Source organism: Rhizopus delemar, genomic scaffold (assembly GCF_000149305.1).
Source record: "Rhizopus delemar RA 99-880 supercont3.1 genomic scaffold, whole genome shotgun sequence".
NCBI classification, from domain to species: domain Eukaryota; kingdom Fungi; phylum Mucoromycota; class Mucoromycetes; order Mucorales; family Rhizopodaceae; genus Rhizopus; species Rhizopus delemar.
In genome coordinates this window covers 4,233,459-4,256,306 of record NW_027137827.1, presented here as the reverse complement: position 1 = coordinate 4,256,306, position 22,848 = coordinate 4,233,459, and the positions used below count along the sequence as shown (strand labels likewise).

At 35.2% G+C, this 22,848-nt stretch overlaps 14 protein-coding genes across 14 annotated transcripts; 7 read left to right on the top strand and 7 right to left on the bottom strand.

Annotated features, from left to right (window-relative positions):
• Positions 1–440: 440 nt before the first annotated feature.
• Positions 441–2,252, top strand: RO3G_01642 (uncharacterized protein; the record flags this gene model as incomplete). The annotated part of the gene is made up of 1 exon (XM_067656233.1): positions 441–2,252. The coding sequence occupies one exon, from the start codon at positions 441–443 to the stop codon at positions 2,250–2,252; it is 1,812 nt and encodes a 603-aa protein (XP_067512334.1).
• Positions 2,253–3,463: 1,211 nt separating this feature from the next.
• RO3G_01641 (uncharacterized protein) lies at positions 3,464–3,770 on the bottom strand (the record flags this gene model as incomplete). The annotated part of the gene is made up of 2 exons (XM_067656232.1): positions 3,464–3,479; positions 3,631–3,770. The coding sequence occupies 2 exons, from the start codon at positions 3,768–3,770 to the stop codon at positions 3,464–3,466; spliced, it is 156 nt and encodes a 51-aa protein (XP_067512333.1).
• Positions 3,771–4,443: 673 nt separating this feature from the next.
• RO3G_01640 (uncharacterized protein) lies at positions 4,444–5,036 on the top strand (the record flags this gene model as incomplete). The annotated part of the gene is made up of 4 exons (XM_067656231.1): positions 4,444–4,472; positions 4,537–4,567; positions 4,626–4,888; positions 5,027–5,036. 4 exons carry the CDS (start codon positions 4,444–4,446, stop codon positions 5,034–5,036), a joined length of 333 nt encoding a protein of 110 aa, XP_067512332.1.
• A 479-nt stretch (positions 5,037–5,515) lies between these two features.
• RO3G_01639 (uncharacterized protein) lies at positions 5,516–5,849 on the bottom strand (the record flags this gene model as incomplete). Its single annotated transcript, XM_067656230.1, has 2 exons — positions 5,516–5,593; positions 5,778–5,849. 2 exons carry the CDS (start codon positions 5,847–5,849, stop codon positions 5,516–5,518), a joined length of 150 nt encoding a protein of 49 aa, XP_067512331.1.
• A 1,162-nt stretch (positions 5,850–7,011) lies between these two features.
• RO3G_01638 (uncharacterized protein) lies at positions 7,012–7,648 on the bottom strand (the record flags this gene model as incomplete). Its single annotated transcript, XM_067656229.1, has 3 exons — positions 7,012–7,117; positions 7,177–7,441; positions 7,624–7,648. 3 exons carry the CDS (start codon positions 7,646–7,648, stop codon positions 7,012–7,014), a joined length of 396 nt encoding a protein of 131 aa, XP_067512330.1.
• Positions 7,649–8,048: 400 nt separating this feature from the next.
• On the bottom strand, positions 8,049–8,471 carry RO3G_01637 (uncharacterized protein; the record flags this gene model as incomplete). Its single annotated transcript, XM_067656228.1, has 1 exon — positions 8,049–8,471. The coding sequence occupies one exon, from the start codon at positions 8,469–8,471 to the stop codon at positions 8,049–8,051; it is 423 nt and encodes a 140-aa protein (XP_067512329.1).
• Positions 8,472–8,823: 352 nt separating this feature from the next.
• Positions 8,824–10,367, bottom strand: RO3G_01636 (uncharacterized protein; the record flags this gene model as incomplete). The annotated part of the gene is made up of 6 exons (XM_067656227.1): positions 8,824–8,883; positions 8,928–9,385; positions 9,476–9,526; positions 9,558–9,770; positions 9,936–10,244; positions 10,301–10,367. The coding sequence occupies 6 exons, from the start codon at positions 10,365–10,367 to the stop codon at positions 8,824–8,826; spliced, it is 1,158 nt and encodes a 385-aa protein (XP_067512328.1).
• Positions 10,368–11,891: 1,524 nt separating this feature from the next.
• RO3G_01635 (uncharacterized protein) lies at positions 11,892–12,165 on the top strand (the record flags this gene model as incomplete). The annotated part of the gene is made up of 2 exons (XM_067656226.1): positions 11,892–11,925; positions 12,008–12,165. 2 exons carry the CDS (start codon positions 11,892–11,894, stop codon positions 12,163–12,165), a joined length of 192 nt encoding a protein of 63 aa, XP_067512327.1.
• A 710-nt stretch (positions 12,166–12,875) lies between these two features.
• On the bottom strand, positions 12,876–13,058 carry RO3G_01634 (uncharacterized protein; the record flags this gene model as incomplete). The annotated part of the gene is made up of 1 exon (XM_067656225.1): positions 12,876–13,058. The coding sequence occupies one exon, from the start codon at positions 13,056–13,058 to the stop codon at positions 12,876–12,878; it is 183 nt and encodes a 60-aa protein (XP_067512326.1).
• Positions 13,059–14,871: 1,813 nt separating this feature from the next.
• Positions 14,872–15,646, bottom strand: RO3G_01633 (uncharacterized protein; the record flags this gene model as incomplete). Its single annotated transcript, XM_067656224.1, has 5 exons — positions 14,872–14,960; positions 15,054–15,117; positions 15,167–15,256; positions 15,311–15,349; positions 15,569–15,646. 5 exons carry the CDS (start codon positions 15,644–15,646, stop codon positions 14,872–14,874), a joined length of 360 nt encoding a protein of 119 aa, XP_067512325.1.
• A 1,091-nt stretch (positions 15,647–16,737) lies between these two features.
• On the top strand, positions 16,738–17,110 carry RO3G_01632 (uncharacterized protein; the record flags this gene model as incomplete). Its single annotated transcript, XM_067656223.1, has 3 exons — positions 16,738–16,794; positions 16,856–16,969; positions 17,054–17,110. The coding sequence occupies 3 exons, from the start codon at positions 16,738–16,740 to the stop codon at positions 17,108–17,110; spliced, it is 228 nt and encodes a 75-aa protein (XP_067512324.1).
• A 388-nt stretch (positions 17,111–17,498) lies between these two features.
• On the top strand, positions 17,499–17,959 carry RO3G_01631 (uncharacterized protein; the record flags this gene model as incomplete). The annotated part of the gene is made up of 4 exons (XM_067656222.1): positions 17,499–17,659; positions 17,722–17,728; positions 17,778–17,891; positions 17,951–17,959. The coding sequence occupies 4 exons, from the start codon at positions 17,499–17,501 to the stop codon at positions 17,957–17,959; spliced, it is 291 nt and encodes a 96-aa protein (XP_067512323.1).
• Positions 17,960–18,190: 231 nt separating this feature from the next.
• On the top strand, positions 18,191–19,090 carry RO3G_01630 (uncharacterized protein; the record flags this gene model as incomplete). Its single annotated transcript, XM_067656221.1, has 4 exons — positions 18,191–18,234; positions 18,469–18,594; positions 18,661–18,875; positions 18,933–19,090. 4 exons carry the CDS (start codon positions 18,191–18,193, stop codon positions 19,088–19,090), a joined length of 543 nt encoding a protein of 180 aa, XP_067512322.1.
• A 558-nt stretch (positions 19,091–19,648) lies between these two features.
• Positions 19,649–20,182, top strand: RO3G_01629 (uncharacterized protein; the record flags this gene model as incomplete). The annotated part of the gene is made up of 2 exons (XM_067656220.1): positions 19,649–20,072; positions 20,115–20,182. 2 exons carry the CDS (start codon positions 19,649–19,651, stop codon positions 20,180–20,182), a joined length of 492 nt encoding a protein of 163 aa, XP_067512321.1.
• Positions 20,183–22,848: the final 2,666 nt, after the last annotated feature.

The window sequence follows — 22,848 nt, the reverse complement described above, 5'->3', positions numbered from 1 at the left end:
TCATGACTTATTTAGTGTTCATGTTTACTTTATAGAATGAATCTAATAGTGATAGTTTTATATAAAAAGAATATATTTTATTTAATAAAGATTTAAATTATTATCTTTTATCAATTTTAATATACTTCTTTTAGTTGTGATTATTCAATATCCGTTATGATCAGACTCTGTTCTACAACAACTGGCGCGAACATGGCGAACGTTCAGCCGGTTACCTCAAACGTACGATCGATTCCCGTGCTGCGTCTCGGCATATATCAAGTCTCAAAGAATCACCAGATTCTGTAGTTGTCACTGACGCGAATGAAATGCAGGACATCGCAAAACGCTTTTATAAAAACCTTTACTCATGTGAACCGGTATCGCCTTATCACACAGAGACTATCTTAGCTCACATTTTGGAACAGGATAGGTTGACCACAGAGGAAGCAGCCACCCTTATGGTACCTTTTAGATACGATGATCTTCTTCAGGCATCTGCACGTTGTCCTACAGCTAGTAGTCCAGGCAACGATGGTCTCCCATATGAAGCTCTCTCGTTTGTATTTCGCAATGAGTCTCTACAACATCTTGTTCTCCGTGTTTACAACCAAACTCTTTCCTCTGGCATTTTCCCTCCTAGCTGGACATCTACCTGTACTGTACTTCTTCCAAAGAAAGGAGACCTAAACCTCCTTCAAAATTGGCGTCCAATCTCACTCATTAACACTGATGCCAAAGTATTTACACGACTACTCACCGGCCGAATTATCAGCCGTTGCTCACACCTGATCCATGAAGTGCAAAAAGGCTTTATGCCACAGAGATTCATTGGGGACAATGGCCTTATGATGCAATTGGTGAAAATCGAAGCCGAACAACGACAATCTCCTGAGATTGGTCTTCTGCTTGATCAGGAAAAAGCATATGACAGAGTGCACCCCGATTACCTTAAGAAAGTCATGCTCAAGTTTGGCTTCCCATCTTCTCTTGTTTCCACTCTCTGTAAACTCTTCTTTGAAATCAAAATCCACATCAACCTCAACGGATTCATCACTTCACCACTCACGCAGGAACGTGGCCTTCGCCAAGGCGATCCTCTGTCACCACTGTTATTTAACATAGCTTTTGACCCATTCTTACGATCGATTGAACATGCTCCGCTATTTCAAGTTTTTCGATTTCGACAGTCAGCTAACTCCTCAGAACTTCACTTGGTCCCTCCTCCCCCAGTGAAAGTTTTAGCTTACGCCGATGATGTTGCTGTCTTCCTTCGCAACCCAGAAGACTTTCACCATCTATGTACACTATATAACGTTTATGCACAAGCTTCCAATGCAAAATTGAACCTCGGCAAGACAGAAGCATTCTCTCTTTCGGGACATCATCATCCACAGTGGCAATCCTTCTTGAACTCCCATGGGATATCTACATGGCATGACCATGCCTCTCCCTCAGCAATTCGATATCTCGGCTTTGCTATATGTTCCTCAATCGCACAACGGAATGCTTTTGTCAATGACATGCTTCTTAAATTGCAGAATGCATGCTTCCTCCACAGTCTGCGGCAGCTGTCATTTCGAGGTCGCATTACGGTAATGAACACACTGATATACTCCAAGCTATGGTACGTCCTTCGACTGCTCAGTATTCCTCAAGCTACCTTGCAGAAATTTGCCTCCATGGGTTATAAATTTGTTACGCGGAAAGCATTTCCAAAACTTAAACACGAGCTCTTATTCGCAGATCGACAAAAAGGAGGCCTTAAACTTCTTGATCCTTCAAAGCAACAGTTGGTTTTACAGTGGAAATGGGTTAGACCCTTACTATCACCTTCCAGTAGTCAAACGTCACCCAAAATCCTTCTATATTTGATTTATTCCATACAGCACCATTTTAATACAGTTGACCATCCACTTCCATTACTCTTTCCAGCAATGCGAAAAGGGCCTCTAGGCAAACCCAATGCTTTGAATATATTTACTAACATTTTCCGCACAACAGATGCTCTCGCTAAATGTTATCAAACTACACATATATCTCACGCCACCTGTCTTCAACTACCTCTTTCTAGTATTCATCGTTCTACAAATCCTTTACAAGAACCCACGACACTGGTCAAAGCGTGCCTTCCGATCCCTCCTCTCCGGTTGTTCGTCTTAGTCATCGTAATTAGAGTAAGGTACAAGTGTATGATGCCTTTTACTACGATTCCCATCAAGGTTGTCTACGCTGAAAATGTCGAACAGACCTTGAAGCATTCCCAGTCCTGATTGGACGCTTTTTCAGAGCAATCGACAACCATGATATCTGGTTAGAACCTTTCTTTTTACGCAATTTCTTAATTCCTCCAGACCAGGCATCGCAAATCCCGGTAGGTCATATTGATTTTACTCCTTTTGTTGATGGCCTATTACCCTCGGATCTGTTCTCTGTAAAAATGACCACTGCTCGCCTACGACAGGAACTTTCACCGCATTATAAGCTACCCTTCTTCGACCCTCAAATAGCCCCACGGCAATGGAAAGTGTTTTGGAATGAAGATATTCCTTTCAAAGCTCGCGATGTATGGTATCGCTTATTACATAATAAGCTCCCTTGTCGACTGACCTTACGTCGTACACTTCCTACTATTTTTGTTGATCCAGCTTGCTTATTATGCTCTTCAGCTCCTGAAAGTTGCACCCATTTTGTCTACTCTTGCCAACACAAACACCCTGTTTGGGAATACATATGGGACATGTACTTTGATACTCCTTTCAGCCAACCTGCTCTCCACCGTGCTCTCTTCTCTCTTCAGCTCCCAAAAACTAAATTTATGTATAAACATACCTCCTCCTTCCAATACCTTGCTTGTACTCTTCTCGCCATCTGGTCTTCTCACTGGTCTATGACTTTCTCTGATTCCCGCTTTGCCCTTCCTGATGTTATTAAGTTGTTTAAGAAACATGTCACCTCACTCAATACCGTAGAGTATTATTAATTTGTAAAAGTCGAAAGATCCCTCAGATGGCGACTGTCACCTAGACATCTTTTTGACTATAAATATAGCGTTTTATTTTCATACTTTTAATAAAATTTGCCCTAAAAAAAAATTTTTTTTTTCTTCATTCAAAGAACTATCTGAACACTCGTAGGCGCAAGTTGAAAGGTGCGATGATAGGCATTTCTTTGCCTGACTTCGGAAGGGTTTTCTTTAATAAAAACTACCTAACTGGCCAAAGGTTTCGGCTGGAGGGCGGGACGATGGAGGGTTTTTTCGCAGTCCTTTCCCATTGCACAGTGGGGAAGGACTTTTTTTACCATTTATGCAAATGAAAAAAAAAAAAAAAAAAAAAAGTCGTAAAGGTGGACCACAGTCATTGAATCAGTATATATCTTTAAATAGATAGATGCATTTTTATGAGAAACCAATTATTTCTATAAAGATCATAAATATGATATATAAAGAATAGAGGATTTAACATAAACAATTACACACTAATCAATTAATGCTTCGACTATATTAATGAAATCAAACGCTCGAATTCACCAGAGTTATGGCATATATTATAGAATACAGAGTCACTGGTTTTGATCAATGTCAAGGGGACTGGAGTAAAGAAAGAAAGAGATCAATATCATCACAGTACCTTATTTATAAACTCTTACCTATCAAATTCAACAATGGATCCTTTACAAAATGCCAAAATACGATCATATTCAATCACGATCTGCAAATGAGGAGCAATACGAAGAATAGTAGAACCCAAAAGTTTAGTTGAAATTGACTTTTGAATCGCCTTATCCATTTCAAAATCAGTACTAGTTATTGCTTCATCCATCAAGATCATTTGACTACACTTCAGTAAGGCACGGTCTAGTAATCAAAAAGAAGTGATAAGTAATTGTTTACAGAATAAGCACTATAGAAGCAGAAAAATGGATTAACGGAAAGGAAGATTATGTAAGCAATTGAGTTACAAATAAAAAATCTCAAGCTATATAAATATAGCAGACACTTGTTTGCTTTGTGGTCCTAACAGTACTTTTGGTTTGTTGTGTTTTAAAAAATAGAAGGATTATCAAAAATATATTCTTTTATTTTATTATTATTATTCTTCTTGTTTTCATCACCCAAAATCCCTTTTTGAGCTGGATTAGTTATTGAAAATGACCAAGAAAAAGTATAAAGTAAAACTAATACGTTAACTTCAGTTAAATATACTCATTACAATATACACTATACTGTAAGTTTATGTGAAGAGCGCTTTATAACACTAATCAAAACTTATCTCGTTGGATTTTCCCAGTAAATATGACGTTGCAGGACCCTGTTTTTACAGAGTAACTGAGCTTAAAATGTAGGGTGTCAAGGGTCCTTGTCAGAATGTATAAAAGGGATTTCCCCTCTTTTTTTTTTTTTCTTTCTTTTTTTTTTTTCTTTCTTTTTTTCTTTTTCTTATTGTTTATTGTTATCCTAAAATGTCTTACATTATCGAAAATCCACAAAGGTGAATTTACGTTTTAATTTAAACACATTCTCATTCTTTTTTTTTCTTTTTACTTTTACTATAGTTTAAAAAGAAAAGCAGTTGATCAGGGAGAGGTAAAATACATAGTATGCTTTTCTTTATTTTTCTTTTTAAAATCACATTTTATCATAGCACCCTATGAAAAGAAGAAGGATCTTTGTCGAAGATGATGTTGTGGAGGTGGGAGGTGGGGAGGCGTTAGTAGTGATAGAAGAAGAAGAAGATGTTGTTGCTATTGTTGTTGTTGAAGAGGAGGAAGAAGAGGCTGCGGTGGCTCATTCACCCTCTCCCCTTGCTCGCCCACCTTCCCCTCTTGTTCCTTTGGTCTCTCCTCCTATTAGACCTATCGGCCGCGTGGACTCACCCACATTGGAGTCGTACATGTCCTTCTACAAGTATGATCCTTCTTGTAGAAGTTGTTGTACCGGCTCCCGCGCGTTCAAACGGTTAAAGGAGGAGAGATTAAAGCAAAGAGCTGTGGAGTTAGACAGAGAATGGGAGGCATATAGAAGAAAATTAAACTATTTAGACAGCCTCAAGTAACACATGAAATAAATAAAAAGCAAAATTCAAATTTTGTTTGTTATAAAAAAAATATTCCATCTTTGCTACCTGTCTTTGTTTAATGAAATATATGCATATAGCTAGGATATCCTTTTATAACCCAATGCCTATTGCTATATGCTTTGTGCATATGAGCCTTGTCAATTATTGTAGATTTCATAATTAGGCATTGTACTTGGTTATTGAGATAAAAACCAATGCTCAAATAAACACACAGAAAAGAATCATTAAAAGTAACATAGTCTTTGAAGTAAAGTGGTGTAGATTAATTATCCAAAGAATCTCTTCAGCCCTACTACCAGAAAGAGTAAGGCTAAGAATAGGTGAAGAGAAGGCCAAGATAAAAGTGAAGGACATAGCTGTTTACCATCTGATGAGAATTATTAATAACACCATGGACTTCTGAAGACATGATAAGAAACTACTACATCACATGAATAATTGCAGAATTCACCTTTCTATGCTCGTTCTTGATGCTGTTCATAAGCATAGGTATAGTCCATTGTTTGTATCTTCATATTCGTTTTCCATGAGTACTATTGAAGAAACTTAGTCAAAGATCAAGAAGTATATCAAAAGAGATACTTTAAATGATAATGATACATTGACCTCAAGAATCGGCATTACTTGTCAAATGCTCAATACTAAGGATTACTTAGGATGGATCAGACAAAACTTTTGCTTTGAAGAGCTGTAGAGTTTTTTTTTTTTTTTACTTACTGTAATATTGTTATCGCATACATTGAAAACAAAAGATAACTTGGGTCGTTTTATTTTTCTGTTTAAACGCATACTTGTTTGTGTACTTTACAAACAGTACAATAGATTAATTCCCTTTCTTGATATATAGTGTCTTAATAATCAATCGTCATTTAAACTCTTTCAATGCATATTTAATTCTCTTGTCTTGCAATTTTCTCTTTTCCAAGAGTTGTTTTATCATTGTCACATTAAAAAACTGCTCCCAACATAATTCTACTAAAAATCAGACAACCAAGTAGATTATATATTATACGAGCTTAAAAAATAAAGTACATCAAGTACTAAAGTGAAATCACATATTAAAGAATCATCAATTGCTTACACTCCATATAAAAACAATGAAAAAGAAAGGGAACAAGGTTAAAATATATTATTTACATCACAAATAGTTCGTACAACTTGAATGCAAAAAGATCCTTAAGTGTTTTAAGTATAAAAATAAGACAAAGAAAAATTAACGAAACCAAACAATAGTTCTAAATTCAAATACTTTTATTAAAAAAAGATTTCAAGGCTACTTACATTAGTCTGTCAAAACTGATTTACTTGAAATATAAGTTCATAATCAGATATTTGAGAATTGCGATAAAAAGATTCTATTTTAGTGCACAAGTTGACTTAGACAGTGAGATATAACATGTATTCTCACAAATTATTCAAGATAAGCAGTTGATCCAAGAGTCAACCTTTCTTCTTTTATTCACATATTCAGTTGAAGTCGAGATGACAGGCATAGCGACTACATTTTCATGATTTAAACAGACGTTTAACCATTCGCTGGTATCCTTTGGGTAATTACGTTTCTAATTGGAAAATACTCGGTTTTTCACTTTTAATATTTGCTGTTTAAATTGCCATATTAAAAATATCAACGGTAAAATGCTTGTAGTAAAGTGGGATACGTCACTTGATATAGACAGGTCTTTGATTTTTGTTATTCTTGTAATGTAAGGAGTTGGTTTGTCAGCAGCTAATAGTGTTATAGATAGAGCTGCAGTTTGGATTACAAATACTGAGAGGTTTTTGGACTCGTTTTGATTACTTGTAACCAATTCATCTAACATATCTTTCATCACCTTTGGCAATTTTATCCCCTTTTCTTCGATTGTCTTAGTGTTTAGGTTATGTACAGCAGTTTCACCAACTCCATATTCATCTGCATATTCATGTTCGGCTTTTTCTTCTCTTACAATTAGATCCACTTATAACCAGTAAAAGCTCTTGTGATAACATCTTTAGATCCAATTACTCTATCAATATTTTTTCTTCTAGTACTTGCAGTAGTTGCTACTTCGCCACTACGAAATAATAAAATTAATATACAGCTGTTTATACAGATCTTTTTGTTTTATTTTACCGAATAACCTGTAGCGTTTTTATATCATCGAATATGGTATCAATAATCGACCAGACATGACTATTGTACCAGGCTTCTTTTTGGATCTTTTTTAAGTTTCCTGACTCATAAAGTCTCACAAATGAAAATATTGTATGCTTGACCCAATCAAAGTCATGATATTTTTTTGGATCGTAATCATGTTCCCAATCCTGTACCTTGAGAAGCGGCATTCGAAGATCTTTGGTGCTATCACAATTAAAGCCATTTATGTAGTTTGCCTGGCCTGTAGGTAAAGTAGTTATGGGTTCAATAGGATTTTTTTTTTTTTTGCTTCATTTCAGTGATTTCTTCTTGTGTAGAAGGTTTTTCTTTTAAATAGGTCTTGTCATCTAAATCTAAAATCATAGAACAAGAAGGGTGATCTACTAAACAAGACTTGCTAAATTTGTACATCATGTTTTCTACCACTTTCCCTGTAGATAATAGCCATTTATTTTTTTCTTCAAGTCTATTAAAACTTGCTTCCAGAGCTGGGTGAAGACGAAGCACTAAAAAAAAGTATGTTAAAAAACATATAAATAGTTATATCATGGATACATACTGTGCTTATTAACAATGTGTTCTCCTAACGTATTAAGACTATTCTCGTATACACTACAGCATACACAGGTATATTTATCTTTGAAATTCGTCTATAAATTATTTTTTTAATAAAAAAGTTAAGAGCAAGCAAAAAATGCATATCAACTATTGTAAGTCCTATTTGCAGTTCACACCTTCAAGCCCTTAACGTCCCCCTCTCTTGTCCTCTTTTAGTTGTCTATACAAGCCTCTTAGTTCCTGTCCGATTCTCTCTCTCTTCCTCCTCTCTGGCTTAGCAAAACGACTCATTACAAGAACGTTCTAAAAACCTGGACAATGTCCATTAGTTTATCCATCAAACCAAAGATCATCGTCATGTCATGGATTGATGACGGAAAGCGGAGGCAGTCGAGCTCGAACATGGTGTAAAGCTCGGCCGTTGTTTTTTGCACCATGTAGAAAGTTAAGTTCATTCCCACTGCTTGATCGATCATGACATTCTTGCTGTGACTCGCGTCGATGGTGTTTTTGGCAAAAATCCCCAGTCTCACAAGGTCGGCGTTCAGCTTATAGTTATCATTAGCGTCCGTGAATGGTTTGACTTCGACGAAGGCTAAAGTTTTGCTGAAGTTACCAGCAGAAAAAACAACGGACCCGTCTGGACGACATTTGGCGAGGTCGGCGCCAGAGTTTACTGCCTCAGCAGTTTGTTCATCGGTGAAATCAAACATGATCTCGCCGTCAGTCCTTCTTTCATCGAATAGTCCTTGAAGAATACCATGGAGATAGCGTGAACAAAGTCGGTGTTCTTCCTGTTTGTCTGTGTGCCAGGGCAACGACCGAAGCAAACGGGTGAAAACCCCGACAGACTGCTTTATGGCAGTTGATTGGTTGAGGGACTCACCAACAATATTATGTATGGCGGTATCAACATCAATCTGCTTTCTAGTTAGTCCACGGTAGTTTTTTTTCAAGACGTCCAACAACGCGGAGGGAAACTCAGATACTCCCCAGTTTAGATGGGATAGACGATCCTCGAGGATTGCACCCGATGAACTATTCAAAAAACCATGTAAAATGGAATCATTTGACCTTTGGCACAATAGGAGAATTGATGACATTGACAGTATATGTGCCGGATGACTTTCAAAGGTCAGAAGATTTCTGTTAAGAATGAGCTCCTTCACATGCATCTGGTAGTTGTAGAATCCTAGGCTAACATTGAAGCCATCAACAAGGTATGGCTCACAGATTGGAGGAGTGATGTTTCTTGAAAGATAATCGTCGATCATACTAATGGTCAAAGCAGACGACGTAGAAACACTTGTTCCCGTTTCAAATAATAGTTCAGTGTTACCCAAATCAACTTTATTCTGTGCGGCTTTTTGTACATGCCATTGTTCCCAAAATTCATCGACGAGTTTTTCATTCTTTAACCATTCATCGTAATCATCTTTAATCTGTTTCTTCTTTTCTTTGTCCATGATCCAATCTTCCACGATGATACTAAAACGTCGCTGTACTTGTAGTCGGGTATAGTATAGATGTTCATTGAAAAATGTTTTGTGATCAAAACGAGCCATGTTTTCTAATACCCATCTAACTTCGCTAGGAGGTTGTCTTTTCTTTTCTTTAGATGCTGAATCTTGAGTCATAGTAGTTATGTAGAAGAAAAAAGGAATGATTACCTCGCTTTTCTTTTTCTCTTTTGCTCTCCCTCTCCTTTTTTTTTTACCCCTTTTGTTTGCCAAATGAAATAACTCCTGGAAATCAAAGACATGTGGTGCTAGAGTAATGCCGAATTAGCACTGTAATACTCGTTTCTCTGTCAGCAGTGTTTAGCGCTTCTTGTACAAATTCAAAGCTGAGCAAGACATAATCTCCATATTTTTGGTGTGAAGTGTTTTTATTGGCCAAAATACTGATGTATGTTTCTTGATCTACGGAACTGGTATCAGTAATTTCTAAACGACCCAAATCTTCTCCCCAAAAACATCCCCAAATCATAGCACCACCGCCACCCCATTTGACTGTGGATATTATATTTCTTTCGTCATAACGCTCTCCTTCCTTCCTGAGCACTCTTTTTCCGCGTTTGCTGCCTTCTACATAAAAGCGCGATTCGTCAGACTGAACAACATTTCTCCGTTGATCTTCAGTTCAATAGATGTGCCCCTGCGCTCAGCGAAGCCTACTTTTGCGGTGTCTTGCAGTCAATCTAGGCTTGTGAGCTGCTCTGTACGATTTGAAGTCAAGTCGATCCACATACGATCGAAGGGTTTCTATGCTAACAAAAACATCCAGCTTTGTTAATTCCACATTTATTTCTTTAAATGAGGCAAAAGGATCCTCTCTAATTATCCTCTTCAAGTGTCTTTCAGTTCTTTCATTTATTTTTAATGGTTGCCCAATTTGCTTGTGAGGTAAAGGACTGCCATAGTCATCAATCTTGGCTTTTATATTTTGTACAGTGGTCTTGTTCAAGCCAACCAGTTCTGCAATCTCTCTAATCGTGTGATGTGTTCTAAGAAGATAAATCCTCCTCCCTCCCATGCTTTACTTTCTTTTACTTCATCTTTAGAGATAACTAAAGGTCGGGTGCAATCTTTGGAGATTTGAACAGACATGTATTTCAACATGGATGAGAAAAAGACAACTTTATTTTGTTATGTGCATAAAATTCTCCTTAATAAATTTCTTTGTACCATGATGTATTTGGAGTGACTGTATATCTTACTGGATAACATCTGTAGATGCATATGCCAACAAACTGACCCATTAGAGAACTTTTGAACAGCAGAAATGAGACAAGCATACGAGACTAAAGAATACTACTATAGGAAATGGTGTAAAGCATACGGTCTGAATAAACTCCATTTCTGGTGACAGCATCAACAAGCACATGCAATGCTGACGCGTCTTATCCACCAACGTCGTCGAGAAAACTGGCATAGGTTCTGTCATCAGATGGCAATTGGGGAGTACACAAAAGCTATTTCTAAACTCAGTCGTATCCGCAAACATCGCACCCTACGACCAACGTTTTCTACACCTCAAGGTTCCCAGCATGCTACAGACATAATGGTTTCACATCTAGAAAATATCTTTTCGGGGCAACTATTAAGGGATGTACAAAGAAACAACATTTATAATCCAATTCTACTCTTTGAGATAGTGCCCAATCACTGCAGAGGATATCCAAGAAACCATTAGAAACTTACCAACAAAGAAAGCACCAGGCATAGATCACCTCCGGAATGAAATGCTACGATCTATACAACGTCTACTGACACCGCTCCTTCTTTCACTCTTCCGTTTGTACTGGATGTGGTCTTACACTCCACAATCTTGGCGTGTTGCTCAAGTTGTCCCGATATATAAAAAAGGCTCCACTGACGAATTGAGTAATTACCGATCTATCAGTCTAACTTCTATCTTTAGAAAAATTTTAGAACGTTACATACAATATAGCTTGCAAACTAACGGATCTCCACTTGACATTGCACAAGGCGGCTTTAGAGAACCCTGTGGTGCGATGGACCAAGCTCTTTGCCTTGCAGAAATTTGCCATATCTGCGTTCACATTATCATAGCAAGCCCGTTCTAGCCTTTCTGAATATAAAATCCGCCTATGATATTGTCGACAGGAACTATATATGGGAGGCCATTCAGCTTTGTATATCATCTCCATTCCTAGGTCCTCTACGCAACTTGTTTGATGAAGTCCAGATAGAAGTACTTCTCTCAAATGCAACTTCTAGGCGTTTCCATCCAAAGACTGGAGTACTCCAAGGATCCATCCTCTCACCCTACCTTTACTCGGTATATATAAATCAACTTCCGGTATACCTACGCCATCAAGCTATAGAGGATGATACACCCCCCCATTATATCTAGCACCACTCTTGAATTGCTTAATTTACGCGGGTGATGTGGCTCTAATAGCCAACAGATCAACAATAGTTGACCTACTACGAAAATGCAAAGAACACAGTATACAGATGGGATACCAATGGAATCCTTCAAAATGCGTCATCTTGGATAACCAGCCACAAACAATAGAATATACGATCTATGACCAACTTCTACTTACCTAGGAATACCTTTCAAACCAGGCGGTCACCTTGATCCGAATAAGCTTGTTCAAAGCAATGTTTACGATGAATGTCCTATCTTCTATTGGAGGTAAATCCATCTGGATTCTCCAAGCTCGTATGCTCTCGATTTTATGCTCAAATAACTCGGCCACAAATGGAATATGACATAGCTATCAACTGCTTCAATCATGCTCAGCTGAAAGCTTTAGAAGAGGCACAAGACAAATGCATATGTAAGATCTCTAGTGCGTCTACAACGAGCCAAAAATCCTACTTGAGTCTCAAAACAGCAGAGAAAGAAACTACACCAAAAGATACACCAAAATAGACTGTAGGAGTAGGTAAACCTACAGACAGCAGTATCTACAAAGACTACAATGACCAAACCAGATAGATGTTTATCCATCGAATGATTGAGGGTCCTCTGGAAAGAGAAAAAGTGACTTTGCATGCAAAGGATTTTGGAATAAATCCTCATAGTACTATGCGTTGGTAGAATCACTACCAAGGAACAGGAAGGTAGCCTACAGAAAGTCACAAAGAAACCCTGGTAGACCCAGCTCCTTCACCCTTGAGCACGAGCAATGCCTTCAACAAATAGTGGAGATACGATGCCTTTTTTTTTTCAACTTGATCATAGCCGAATCTATCACTCTGACTTTTAAATATACACACATTTAGTGTAGAATCAGAGTATTAATCATTCTCAAGAGTACACTTCAGGGAGTGGTTTAATGTTGACTGACAAAAGAATAACCAGTAGATATAATCTCCAAGGTTAGCTTGCTGCTGCTCATTAAGCCTCAATTTTTTGTACTAAACTTATCAAATACTCTAAGGTATTTCTAGTTTGGATATTCATATGGGTATATATACACAGGTATAGAAAGGAGAGGATTGGGGATAGAGAATATCTTTATTATGTATATAGCTAGTGATAACATGTTACTCTGGTCATTGAAATGATTAAGATAATATATGATATGCTAATATGTACTCTGTTTTACTTTGTACCATTGAAAAATCAAGTGAATGACTTTAAGCCGTTTCAGGAACTGGTATAGTTTCGAGAATAGCATTGTTAGAAGGTACTTTTTCTTGAACGGAGCTAATTACAGCATTTTGCCAAGCAAGTACGTTAGGAAACTGCTGCATAGCAATCTTTAAGCCATATGGGGAGTAGGGAACATCCATGACTGCCTTGCGAGCTCTGACTATCATGTTTTGACTTGTCAATAAGATCCAGTTTTATCATTCTAAGTGAAATCTTTCTTTAATAAAAGTATTCGACTTTAGAACTATTGTTCGGTCTCGTTAATTCTTCTTTGTCCTATTTTAAATACTTAAAACACTTCACTGGCGTAGTATCTCGTAGCTCTTCTTAATATCCGGTTTCATGTCTGAAGTTGGGGGTCATTAAACAGCCGATGGTAAGGTCCCTGAGCTCCAAATTGTTCAACTTGAGCTTTACTCCTTTTTCGTGCACTTGCACACCTCAAATCTATTTCGTTTGCTTTTAAGTTTAGTTCATTTAGATCAGTTACTAATATTAAAATGTTAGGTCATACGCTATCGCCTACTGAAAGTCAAGGTATGAAGAGCATCCGTAGCGGTTTCATTAAAACTAATATCATGACAGTGACAACATTAACGGTGGATATTTGAATGTACTTTTTGTTTCTGAAGAGTTAATTATGAATTCAAATGGTATCATTTATATAGTTTCTGATATCATTTGTTAGATAGCTATTTAAACTAAATTAACTATTTATATGACCACTAAGTTACTCATAAACGCTGTAAAATTACTGAGAATCGGGTCTTGTCTTGATGTCTGTCTTGAGATAGTAGTTAAGAACAGGATTGATATTGGAATTCAAAGTATGACCTTCCTTGAATTGGAAGGTAGAAGTACAAAGAGTAAGCTATTTTTGCTTAAATATAACAAAGTTGGTGATATCACTTGATTTATCATTGCTGTAGGTATAATTGGTTTTCATTATATTTGTTTCAATCATAGTAATAATAATATCCCAAACATTGCCGCCATTTTCCAAGGCTGCTTGCTTTCTTTGACCAATTCCAGTAGCACAGTATTTAGCTTTATTGGCAGCGGTAGTATCAAATGAATGACAGAGAGAAGAATAATACAAGTAGTATGATAGATATTTCTTTTTAGCTGCTTTGTATTTTAATTGTTGAAAAAAAAAAAAAAAAAAAAAAAAAAAAAAAAAAAAAAAAAAAAAAAAAAAAAAACACACACACACACACACACACTTTGATCATGATAATGTTTGTCATTTCAATAAAACGTATTTCTTTTACTACCATAGACCATTACTGCAGCTCTTAATAGCTACACAAAAAAAATCCAGTTTTAGCCTGGCATTCATTAATATTGGGCCATTTCATCAGGTGGGATAACATAGGACCAAAAACAATGATATTTCTGCTTGCAGCACTGATAAAAAAAAAGGCAAAAGCAATAACATTTATATTACCACCACTTCTGTTACTATAGAAACAAGCAACGAGTATCTCAAATTCTCTTGTATATGTAAGCATGATAAATATTGTTTCTCTACTTATGATATCTTTGAAGAAGTCAATAAAAGCCAGCAGACCCATTAAATGAAGACTGGGCTTAAGGTTATTATGTTCGTCCAGCCTGCGCCTATATGTTTACTAGGCAAAAACAAAGTTCTGCTTGATAATTGCATTGAATTATATGGCCCGCGATAGGAATTTGGACATACACAATGAGTACTATTCCCTTCTCAGAATAACCTAGCCAGCCAACAGGAAATGATGTACATGAACTACTGAAGATCTGTAGTATGGACAATGGCAGTTTCCATAAACTGGTTACGGGAACGAAGCCATTCAGCTCCCTTGTAACATCTAGCTTACACCAAGATCATAATGGGAACTTTGACCCTCCCACCCATTGTTTTTAGCCCTTAATTAATTCCAGGCTTTTTATGCCGTCTACTTTACTTAAAAATATTATAAAGTGTAGATATTATAATGAGAATTAACCGCTTTGTTTATTGATAATATTTAAAGTATAATCAACAATGAATTGTGGTTCTGCCATTGCACCCATACCAATATCACCGCATGCTAATTTTTTACTTATAGGTTGTATGATTTGAAATTTTAGTATGGTTGTTAGCACATCCAAATGCCTTATAGTAAAAGGATGTGTCCACATACTGGTGTTCATTGCAGGGCAAGCAACTACTGGCTTTGTTACATTCCAAGCTCGAAGTACACAAGTCTACATCATTTTTGTTCAGTATAAATATTTCAGCGTCTCTTTTCTTTACCAATAAATTATCGCATAAGCCATTTGCAATCTTTCCTAATGTATTTGCATCCAATGGAGCAATAACCATGATATCAGCCCAGTTTCTTAACTAAACAGTTAAATAACATTAAAAAAAGCGGCCCTTTATTGATGTCATCCTTACTTCTATGTGTAATATAGGATCTGATATCTTCTCCCAGCTCTGTTGTCATCTTATTATTATTATGTAAAAAGAAATTTCATAATATTTACACTCCATTCATCATTATCTCTATATATCTCACAATCAATTATTTCGTCTTTTATAAAGAAATGCGCAGCATCAGTTAACACAACTTTGACATTGATATTTGGATACTTTAAATTGTGGTTTGTTTCAGTTTAAACGTTATTTTTTATTGTCAAACCCAAGAAAAATTACCTGTTTTAAAATATTAACTATCAAAGGTATTTTAACAGTAGCAATGCTACCAGTTGCTCCAATCAAGATGTTTGGCATTTCTAATAAGTTAATTCAAACAGGAAGCAAAAATCGCATTTCAGAGCATTATGTATCAAACTCAGACACCTGTCAGATGATTGAATAGCAAGAAAAAAAAAGGAAGATTACAAATCATTTCGTGACATCATAAGCAGCGCCAATCATATATATTCAATAATTTTTACGCGTTGACCTCCTTTTGCACTATTTTCAGGAATAAATGTCGCATTAATTGCTGTAAGATTTCTTTAAATATAATCTTTTATTTAAGATCCAATTGAGCGCAAAAATATTATAATAAACGTCCGCCCGGACCAGATCAATCCTTTAGGATGTTCATGCTTAGAAAAAAAAAAAAACTCTTTTGGGAGCAAGAGTAAAAAATGTGAAAGGGAAGGAATGAGTGGAGTTATCAAAGAAATGCTAAAGAAATTGGCTTAACCATATAAGAAGCTTTTGACCGTGGGGGCATCTGGCAGGGATCAGTTTGTCATGGTGTAGCTGATCTAATTCATGCAGTATGGAACAGATAATCGGCCATCGCTTGCTGTAAGACTTGTAAGATGCGACATCCATTCCTGAAAATAGTGTACATCTTGGTCGCACAAAGCACTAACAAATGATCCCAGTTAATCAACCTAGGCAAATCCTCCAAATTCACAAAGAAGACAGTAGTCAGTCACTAAACAGCTAATCCGTACGTTTCTGCTCAGTTCCCTACTTCAGGCTTTGTTGTCATTATCAAACTTTGCACGGATTACAAAACAAAAATAACAAAAAACGAAAACAAAAAAAACTTGATTATAACTTATTTATCACTAACAATGGTGTACGCCTTGCGACACCTGAATAAAACCCTCTTACAAAAAAAAAGCTCAACATTTTTTTTTCTTTTCTTGTTAGGATTCCATTGAAGAAATGGTTTGTCCGAAACAATTCATTGGTACAAGAGTAACCACTGGTAGTTCAGCTCAAAATTATGATTTTTTACTTGCAAATCTGTTAATGAATGGACGTTTCAACGCTTTTTAACTTGGTTAAATCAAGATTCATGCCATATTCAGTCACATCTTAGAGAATACAGAAATAATTTGAACTCTTTGAGCAAAATGGAGACTTTACACAGAGATTTGAAAAGTTATATTGGATCCCTTAAGAATCAGGAAGTATAATAAAATATTAAACAATAGATTTCTTTCGTTTAAAAAACATACACGCTTATTTTAGTTCACAGACGAGGAACTGCAAAGTTTGTTGCCACAAAGCAAAGGTGTTTCAGAAAATAATATTACTACCAAATTTCAAACGCCTATAATAATTAGTGCGAACGATAGCACGAAAGTTATAGTTAATAATGTTGTCAATGTACCTATCTTAAAAGTTTATAATTATATCCGTGCACTCATATTTATATGCTTATTATAGAAAAAACGAAAAGTGGATGAAGTTAATGAAGGTATGAATGAATACACTATTTTGTAAATAGCCATTAATTCCTTTTCAATTGTATAACAAATTTAAGTTGGAATAAACTCTTCAAATAATGACACCTTTTCCGCTGTGTAAGTCTTCTTATAAAATTGGTAACCCCAAAATAGATCTGAAATATTAGGATCCTTTTTAGAAGAAAGAAATATGTCCTTTATTAAAATGTATTCTTTGTGTATATTTATATATTCTATTTCAAAAGGCTTGATCATAATTTCTTTGTCTTGAGATGCAGAATAATCTAAACTTCTTTTGGCTTGGGGTTTGAGTTGGGATCGACGCTTTAAAGGTTCGCTTGCGCATTCTATATTTGGAGGGTCTATCATATTGTATTCCCATTGGATCATCTCTGTATTTAGTTTCTATTTCTTTGTTCATAGAAATGATACTGACAGCAAGTTACACAATTGATACTAGATATAATACTGAATATATTATCAATGATGTGGATGTATTACCGTTATGGAACCAATATAAGGCTGATGTACACGATCTTTTAATTACTGGAACAGCTACAGTGGAATCAGATGTTCAAAAACTTTTGTAAGTATTTGCTTTAGTTATGTTTGTTTCCTTTCTTATTTGGCTAATATTTGTTTATTTAGATCACAAGTACATATAATGTTATTAAAAAAAGATGAAATTGCCCGACTTATTAAAGTTGTTTGGTACTGATTTGGGGGATGGTTTAAAGCAGAAAAACAGAAAAGATTTGAAGATCGTAGATAAAGGATTGCCTCTGGATATAGAATACAAAATTAGAGATACCATAAATGTAAGATGTTATATGTTGAACTTTTTAACATGTGTTATAAATCAACAATATTGTAATAGAAACTCTAGAAGAAAAAAATAAACTCCAAACAAGTAGCATCATAAATAAGCTCTCTCTGTACCAATGGAATCAATACCGTCGTGAATGATATGTTATTGTTAGAAACCTGTAAGTTGAAAGCTTTGTTTTGTTCACAAAAATAAAAATGGAGATTTCAATAGAACCCAAAGTTACCTATGGCTTTATTTAATAATATATGTCCAGAGTTTGTATACTTTTCACAGTGTAGACATTAATATATGTACTATGTGGATGGCGAAATGCCCATAACATTATGCAGATGGTTAAATGCTATATTCTATTGTGCAGATTTTTACATAATTTAATATAAGCACTTGCTCCTCATTCACCAGTCTATTTTGGTAGATATACATATATGTTAATAGGTCTAAATTTCCATATACTCATACTATCAATCGTTAATAATGCTTGGTTGCTATACAATGATTATATTTGGAACACAACAAACTTTATGCAATTGCTCTTTTTTTAACTCACTTGATATTATATTATACAGGATCGAACGAGTTCCTCACACAAAAAGCAATGTATTAACTCAAGAAAGCAATCTATGTTGTACGTACGTTGATGCTTTAATTAGACCGTTGATTGAAAACACTGACAAGGATTTGTTCTTAGTTTGGTAAACTAACAATATATCTTGGGTTATTTAAATTTTAACTTAATGTTCATAATTATTTCAATATAGGTCTAATGTTAAAGTACAGGAACGTTCAGACATTTCTGGAATGGTATTGGTAGATTCCAAGTTTGATTACTCAATTTCTGTTGGTGAGGTGAAAGGTGAAGACAAAAACAAAGACACACATGCGTTACTATGTGATTTGATGAAAATTGCCTATTTCAGCAAGGAAGCAATTGACGAAGCATCATTCAAAGGCATCCTAGGAATACATGTGGTTAGTATGTAATTGGATTAAGGTAAAATAAGTGAATAATTGGTTAACAAGCATTGAACAGGTTTTCAAGTCACCTTATATGTTACCACATTGCTTGCAGAAGGCTTAGATACTATGTTTGAAGTTGCCTCAATCTCTCTTCCTTCATCTTTAAGTCAAATGAAGTCCTTTGTTGCGAATATTGAAGATATACTATCAATCAAAGCTGTCTACAAATAATGCATGACAAGAAATGATGATGCTTCACGATTAAAAAAGCAAGGTGCCAACTATAAAAGATTTCGACAATTTGTGAAAGTTGAAAAAGATAGAAAGCTGAATTGCACTTTTATATTGAACCGTTGACGCAATAATTATTATTTACTGATTAACCAAAGCATTGCACATTTTCATATTATAGAATCTCATTCCTACACTAGCATAATCAATATGTCCAATAAATAAATTAAGTTCTCAAAATCTCTACAGTGCTCTTAAAGAAGAGCGAAAGAATCAAGGCATTGAAAAGCGAGATGAAGAAGAACGGGGGAATAAAGAAAGAGATTGCGGCAACTATAAAGACAATAACAGAGCAGATAAGCAAGGACAATCTGGATATATCGTCAAGAAACATTGAAGATATGCCTAAAGATTCTTTCTCCTCGAACGATTTAGATATAATCCGTAATCTTTTTGACTCATATTCGGCAGATTATTGATTTGCAAAAAGGCTTGATCTATTACGACTGCAAAGCTAACCCTCTGAAGCACATAAAAGCGTACTATAGACTATCAAGCATGCGCAAAGCGCTTCAAAACAAACCATTCAATTGCTTCCCATTAAGAAATGGCTTCATACCATTGTACATGGCGATTGATACATATATTATAAATACTCAAATCTTGAAGAATTCTATCATCAGCCACTTGGATAAAGAAGTAGTATGGGGAGCCGCTCTTGATGTTACATTAAAGGTGATGAAGCCACAAGGAGAAAGAAAATCCATAACGTTTACAGGTACGATATACACAGATGGTGTAGATGTGTCATTGCTAAATCAAAACTACGATACGAAGAAGAAAGGTGGCAGCAGTGGCGGAAAGTCAAAGTCTATTAAAGCAGACGAATTCCAGTACGTTGAGAAGTTCGGAAAAGAAGAGTTGTTGGCTGGTGTTGGCAAATGTGTATTAATTGATCCTGGCCGTCGAGACTTGCTTTACTGTATGCATGAAATGAGCACTGTTGAAATAAAATGATTTACAGATATACAAGCAACCAAAAAGCAATCGAGACTAAACCCAGAAAATTCAGGAAGCTCAGGAACAACTTGAAGAGAGACAAAGTGATCGCAGCCTAGCTTTCCCTATTACATTTCAAATCTTCAACTGTCAACAAAGACAGGTTTATCGAGTATCTTCAAGAAAGAACCAAAGTAACCCCAGCCATGAAAGCGTACTACTTAAATGAAGATTGCCCTACAAAAGAAGATCAGCATGCCGGTAGTTTCTTACCCTTTAAAGATATATTTGTTAAACTCAATTCATTTTCCTTGAAATAGATATTATTCATACTTGGTATCTTATGATAGTTGCTTTTTATACATGTCTTTTTTGTTAATTTTTTTTTGGTCACTTAAAGCATTCCTGAATTATCTTTAGCCGGGTTCTTACCAAATTAGGAAATGCACTGATTAGAAATTTTGAGAACTTTATTTATTGGATAGGTACAGTATTAATGAAGTTGATTCTGACAGAGTAATATATTAGGTATTTTTGTCGTTATTACTCAGATTTTCTTAAGTCTGAATCAAGTTTGGCGACCTACAAAGAGGCTCTTTGAGCATCAGCATAATGTATTGTACTGTCTCTCGGTACTCTATCAGCCAGTACCTTATTTGTGTAGAAAAATAAAAAATTGCTGATTGAAAAAGAAAAACCTCTAATTGGGTGACTGAAAAACTGAGCTGAAAAATAATACTTTTCTAATTGGCCAGACTTAAAACTTCAAATAAATAGCATCGGGAACACTGGAATAGGAAAATTATTTTGAAATAACCAAATAAAACATACAGCCCGCATAAGCTCATTATTGCGTAGTTGACACCTAAAAAAATAATACACCATTTCTAGAAAGTAAAATCGCATTTCTACAAGCTTTATAATACAATATATACAAGAAAGCGACAAGTAAACACGAAACTTATTTCTGAAAATAGTATAATTATTTACAAAAACGGATAACTAATTCTCAAAAAGAAGTTAGTTAGTCTTGTCGGATATCTTATTGCCCAAAGGTAGTTCCGTTGCCAAGGATGAATGATGAAGAGGAAGGAAACAATTAGGGAAATAAAAGTTCTGATAATAGAAAAGCTAATTATAAGGAAAGGATATCCATTTTAATGTTTTATGATGGTTACAATCATACTTTTTCACTTGATATAGTTAACTACTAGCTTGATTTCCAGTTCATAGTTACCAAATTCTAATGAAAAGTATTTGCGTGTATTTTAACATGGGATATGCTCCCTTTTTGTTCTTATGACAACAAATAAAAAAAAAATGAATCACAGTTCAGTATTTCTGATACCAACTCATTCATTGTAAATATGCATAAATATACGCTCACTCAGCCCAATTTTGACAAGCATACAATGGATACTTGCAAAATAATAGCCAAACAAAAAAATTCAGACCTTGTATGCTTTAAATAAAGTATTTTTCTTGCTGAAAATATGTAAATTTACACAATACTTGGCAATAACGATTAAATATTAATTAAATTCCTTTAACTGATGAATTCGAAGCCCTTAGTTTCGGTGGTACATAAATTCTTGTTGCTTTATTAGATAAAAAATCATCATCTTCTTTTCAAGCAAATACACAAACGCTTTTTCATTTTCTTTATCAGTTGAAAGAAACAAGACTTGATCAGTTTATTTCTTTTTTTTTTTGTATTTTTCTTATATTAACAGGTTCCAGGTTGATTGCCGGGTAAAATCAAAAAGGTAACACAAGTTTAATTATCAGCATGCTTTTTTGTGAGAGAGGATTCACAATTGGGTTATTTAGTATGAAAATACCAGGTCCCGCGTTTGGCGATCAATGACTTAAATTTGGAAAAACTGTATCACGTCATGAAACTATTTTTAAAAAATAGCCTTTTTTTTATAAAATAAAAGACAAGCCAATATGTGTATGAGCAAAAGAAAACAAAAGTAAATGGGCTTAAAAAAACATGAAAGTTAATCGAAACAGATTCTTTCAAGCTAGAAAGTAAACGTCTGCGATCAATAAAATAGTAATAATCCTAAAGTGTGATCCCGGTACACAAAAAAAAAAGAGCCAAGAAAATTCACATATGAAAGGATTCTAGTGTGTTGATCTCCTCATGGGTAATTTTTTTTAGTAACAAAAAAACCCTTTTATACACTCTTTTTTTTCTGTCCGCAAAAAAAAACAAGACTAGCTAAATTATTAGACTAAAAAGAAGACATATGAATTAAAAATAGCACGTTGAACTTTGGTTTGCACTAATCTAAAGCAGAATTTTAATAAAATGTAGAAAAAAAAATTGCTTTGGGCTTATTACTTCTGGGCGCAGTATCTACCACTCTCCCGATATGTTATGTTTCTCTTAAAAAGGGGAAAAATCTGAAAATTTTCAGGAGGGATTAGACAACACAAAAAAAGAAAGGGGGCGAAGGGGGTATTGAAGTCAAACAGAAATCAAGGATGAGGAGTGGAACAGAAAGTAGAATAAGTAGCCTTATCAAGTCCAGATTTCAGTGATTCAGTGTGACGCTTGATCTTCTAAAAATATAAAAAAGCTTGAGTTAAAAAAAGGAAACGATCCATTACTTTTAAATCTCAATTCTAATATATTTTTGGGATCAAACATATACTCCGCTTAGCTTTCTTTTTTTTCTAAGCTTTTATTGTGTGTTTTTTTGGATATAAATTGACTCAACTGAATCAGTTTCCTTTTTTTTTGTTCTTCT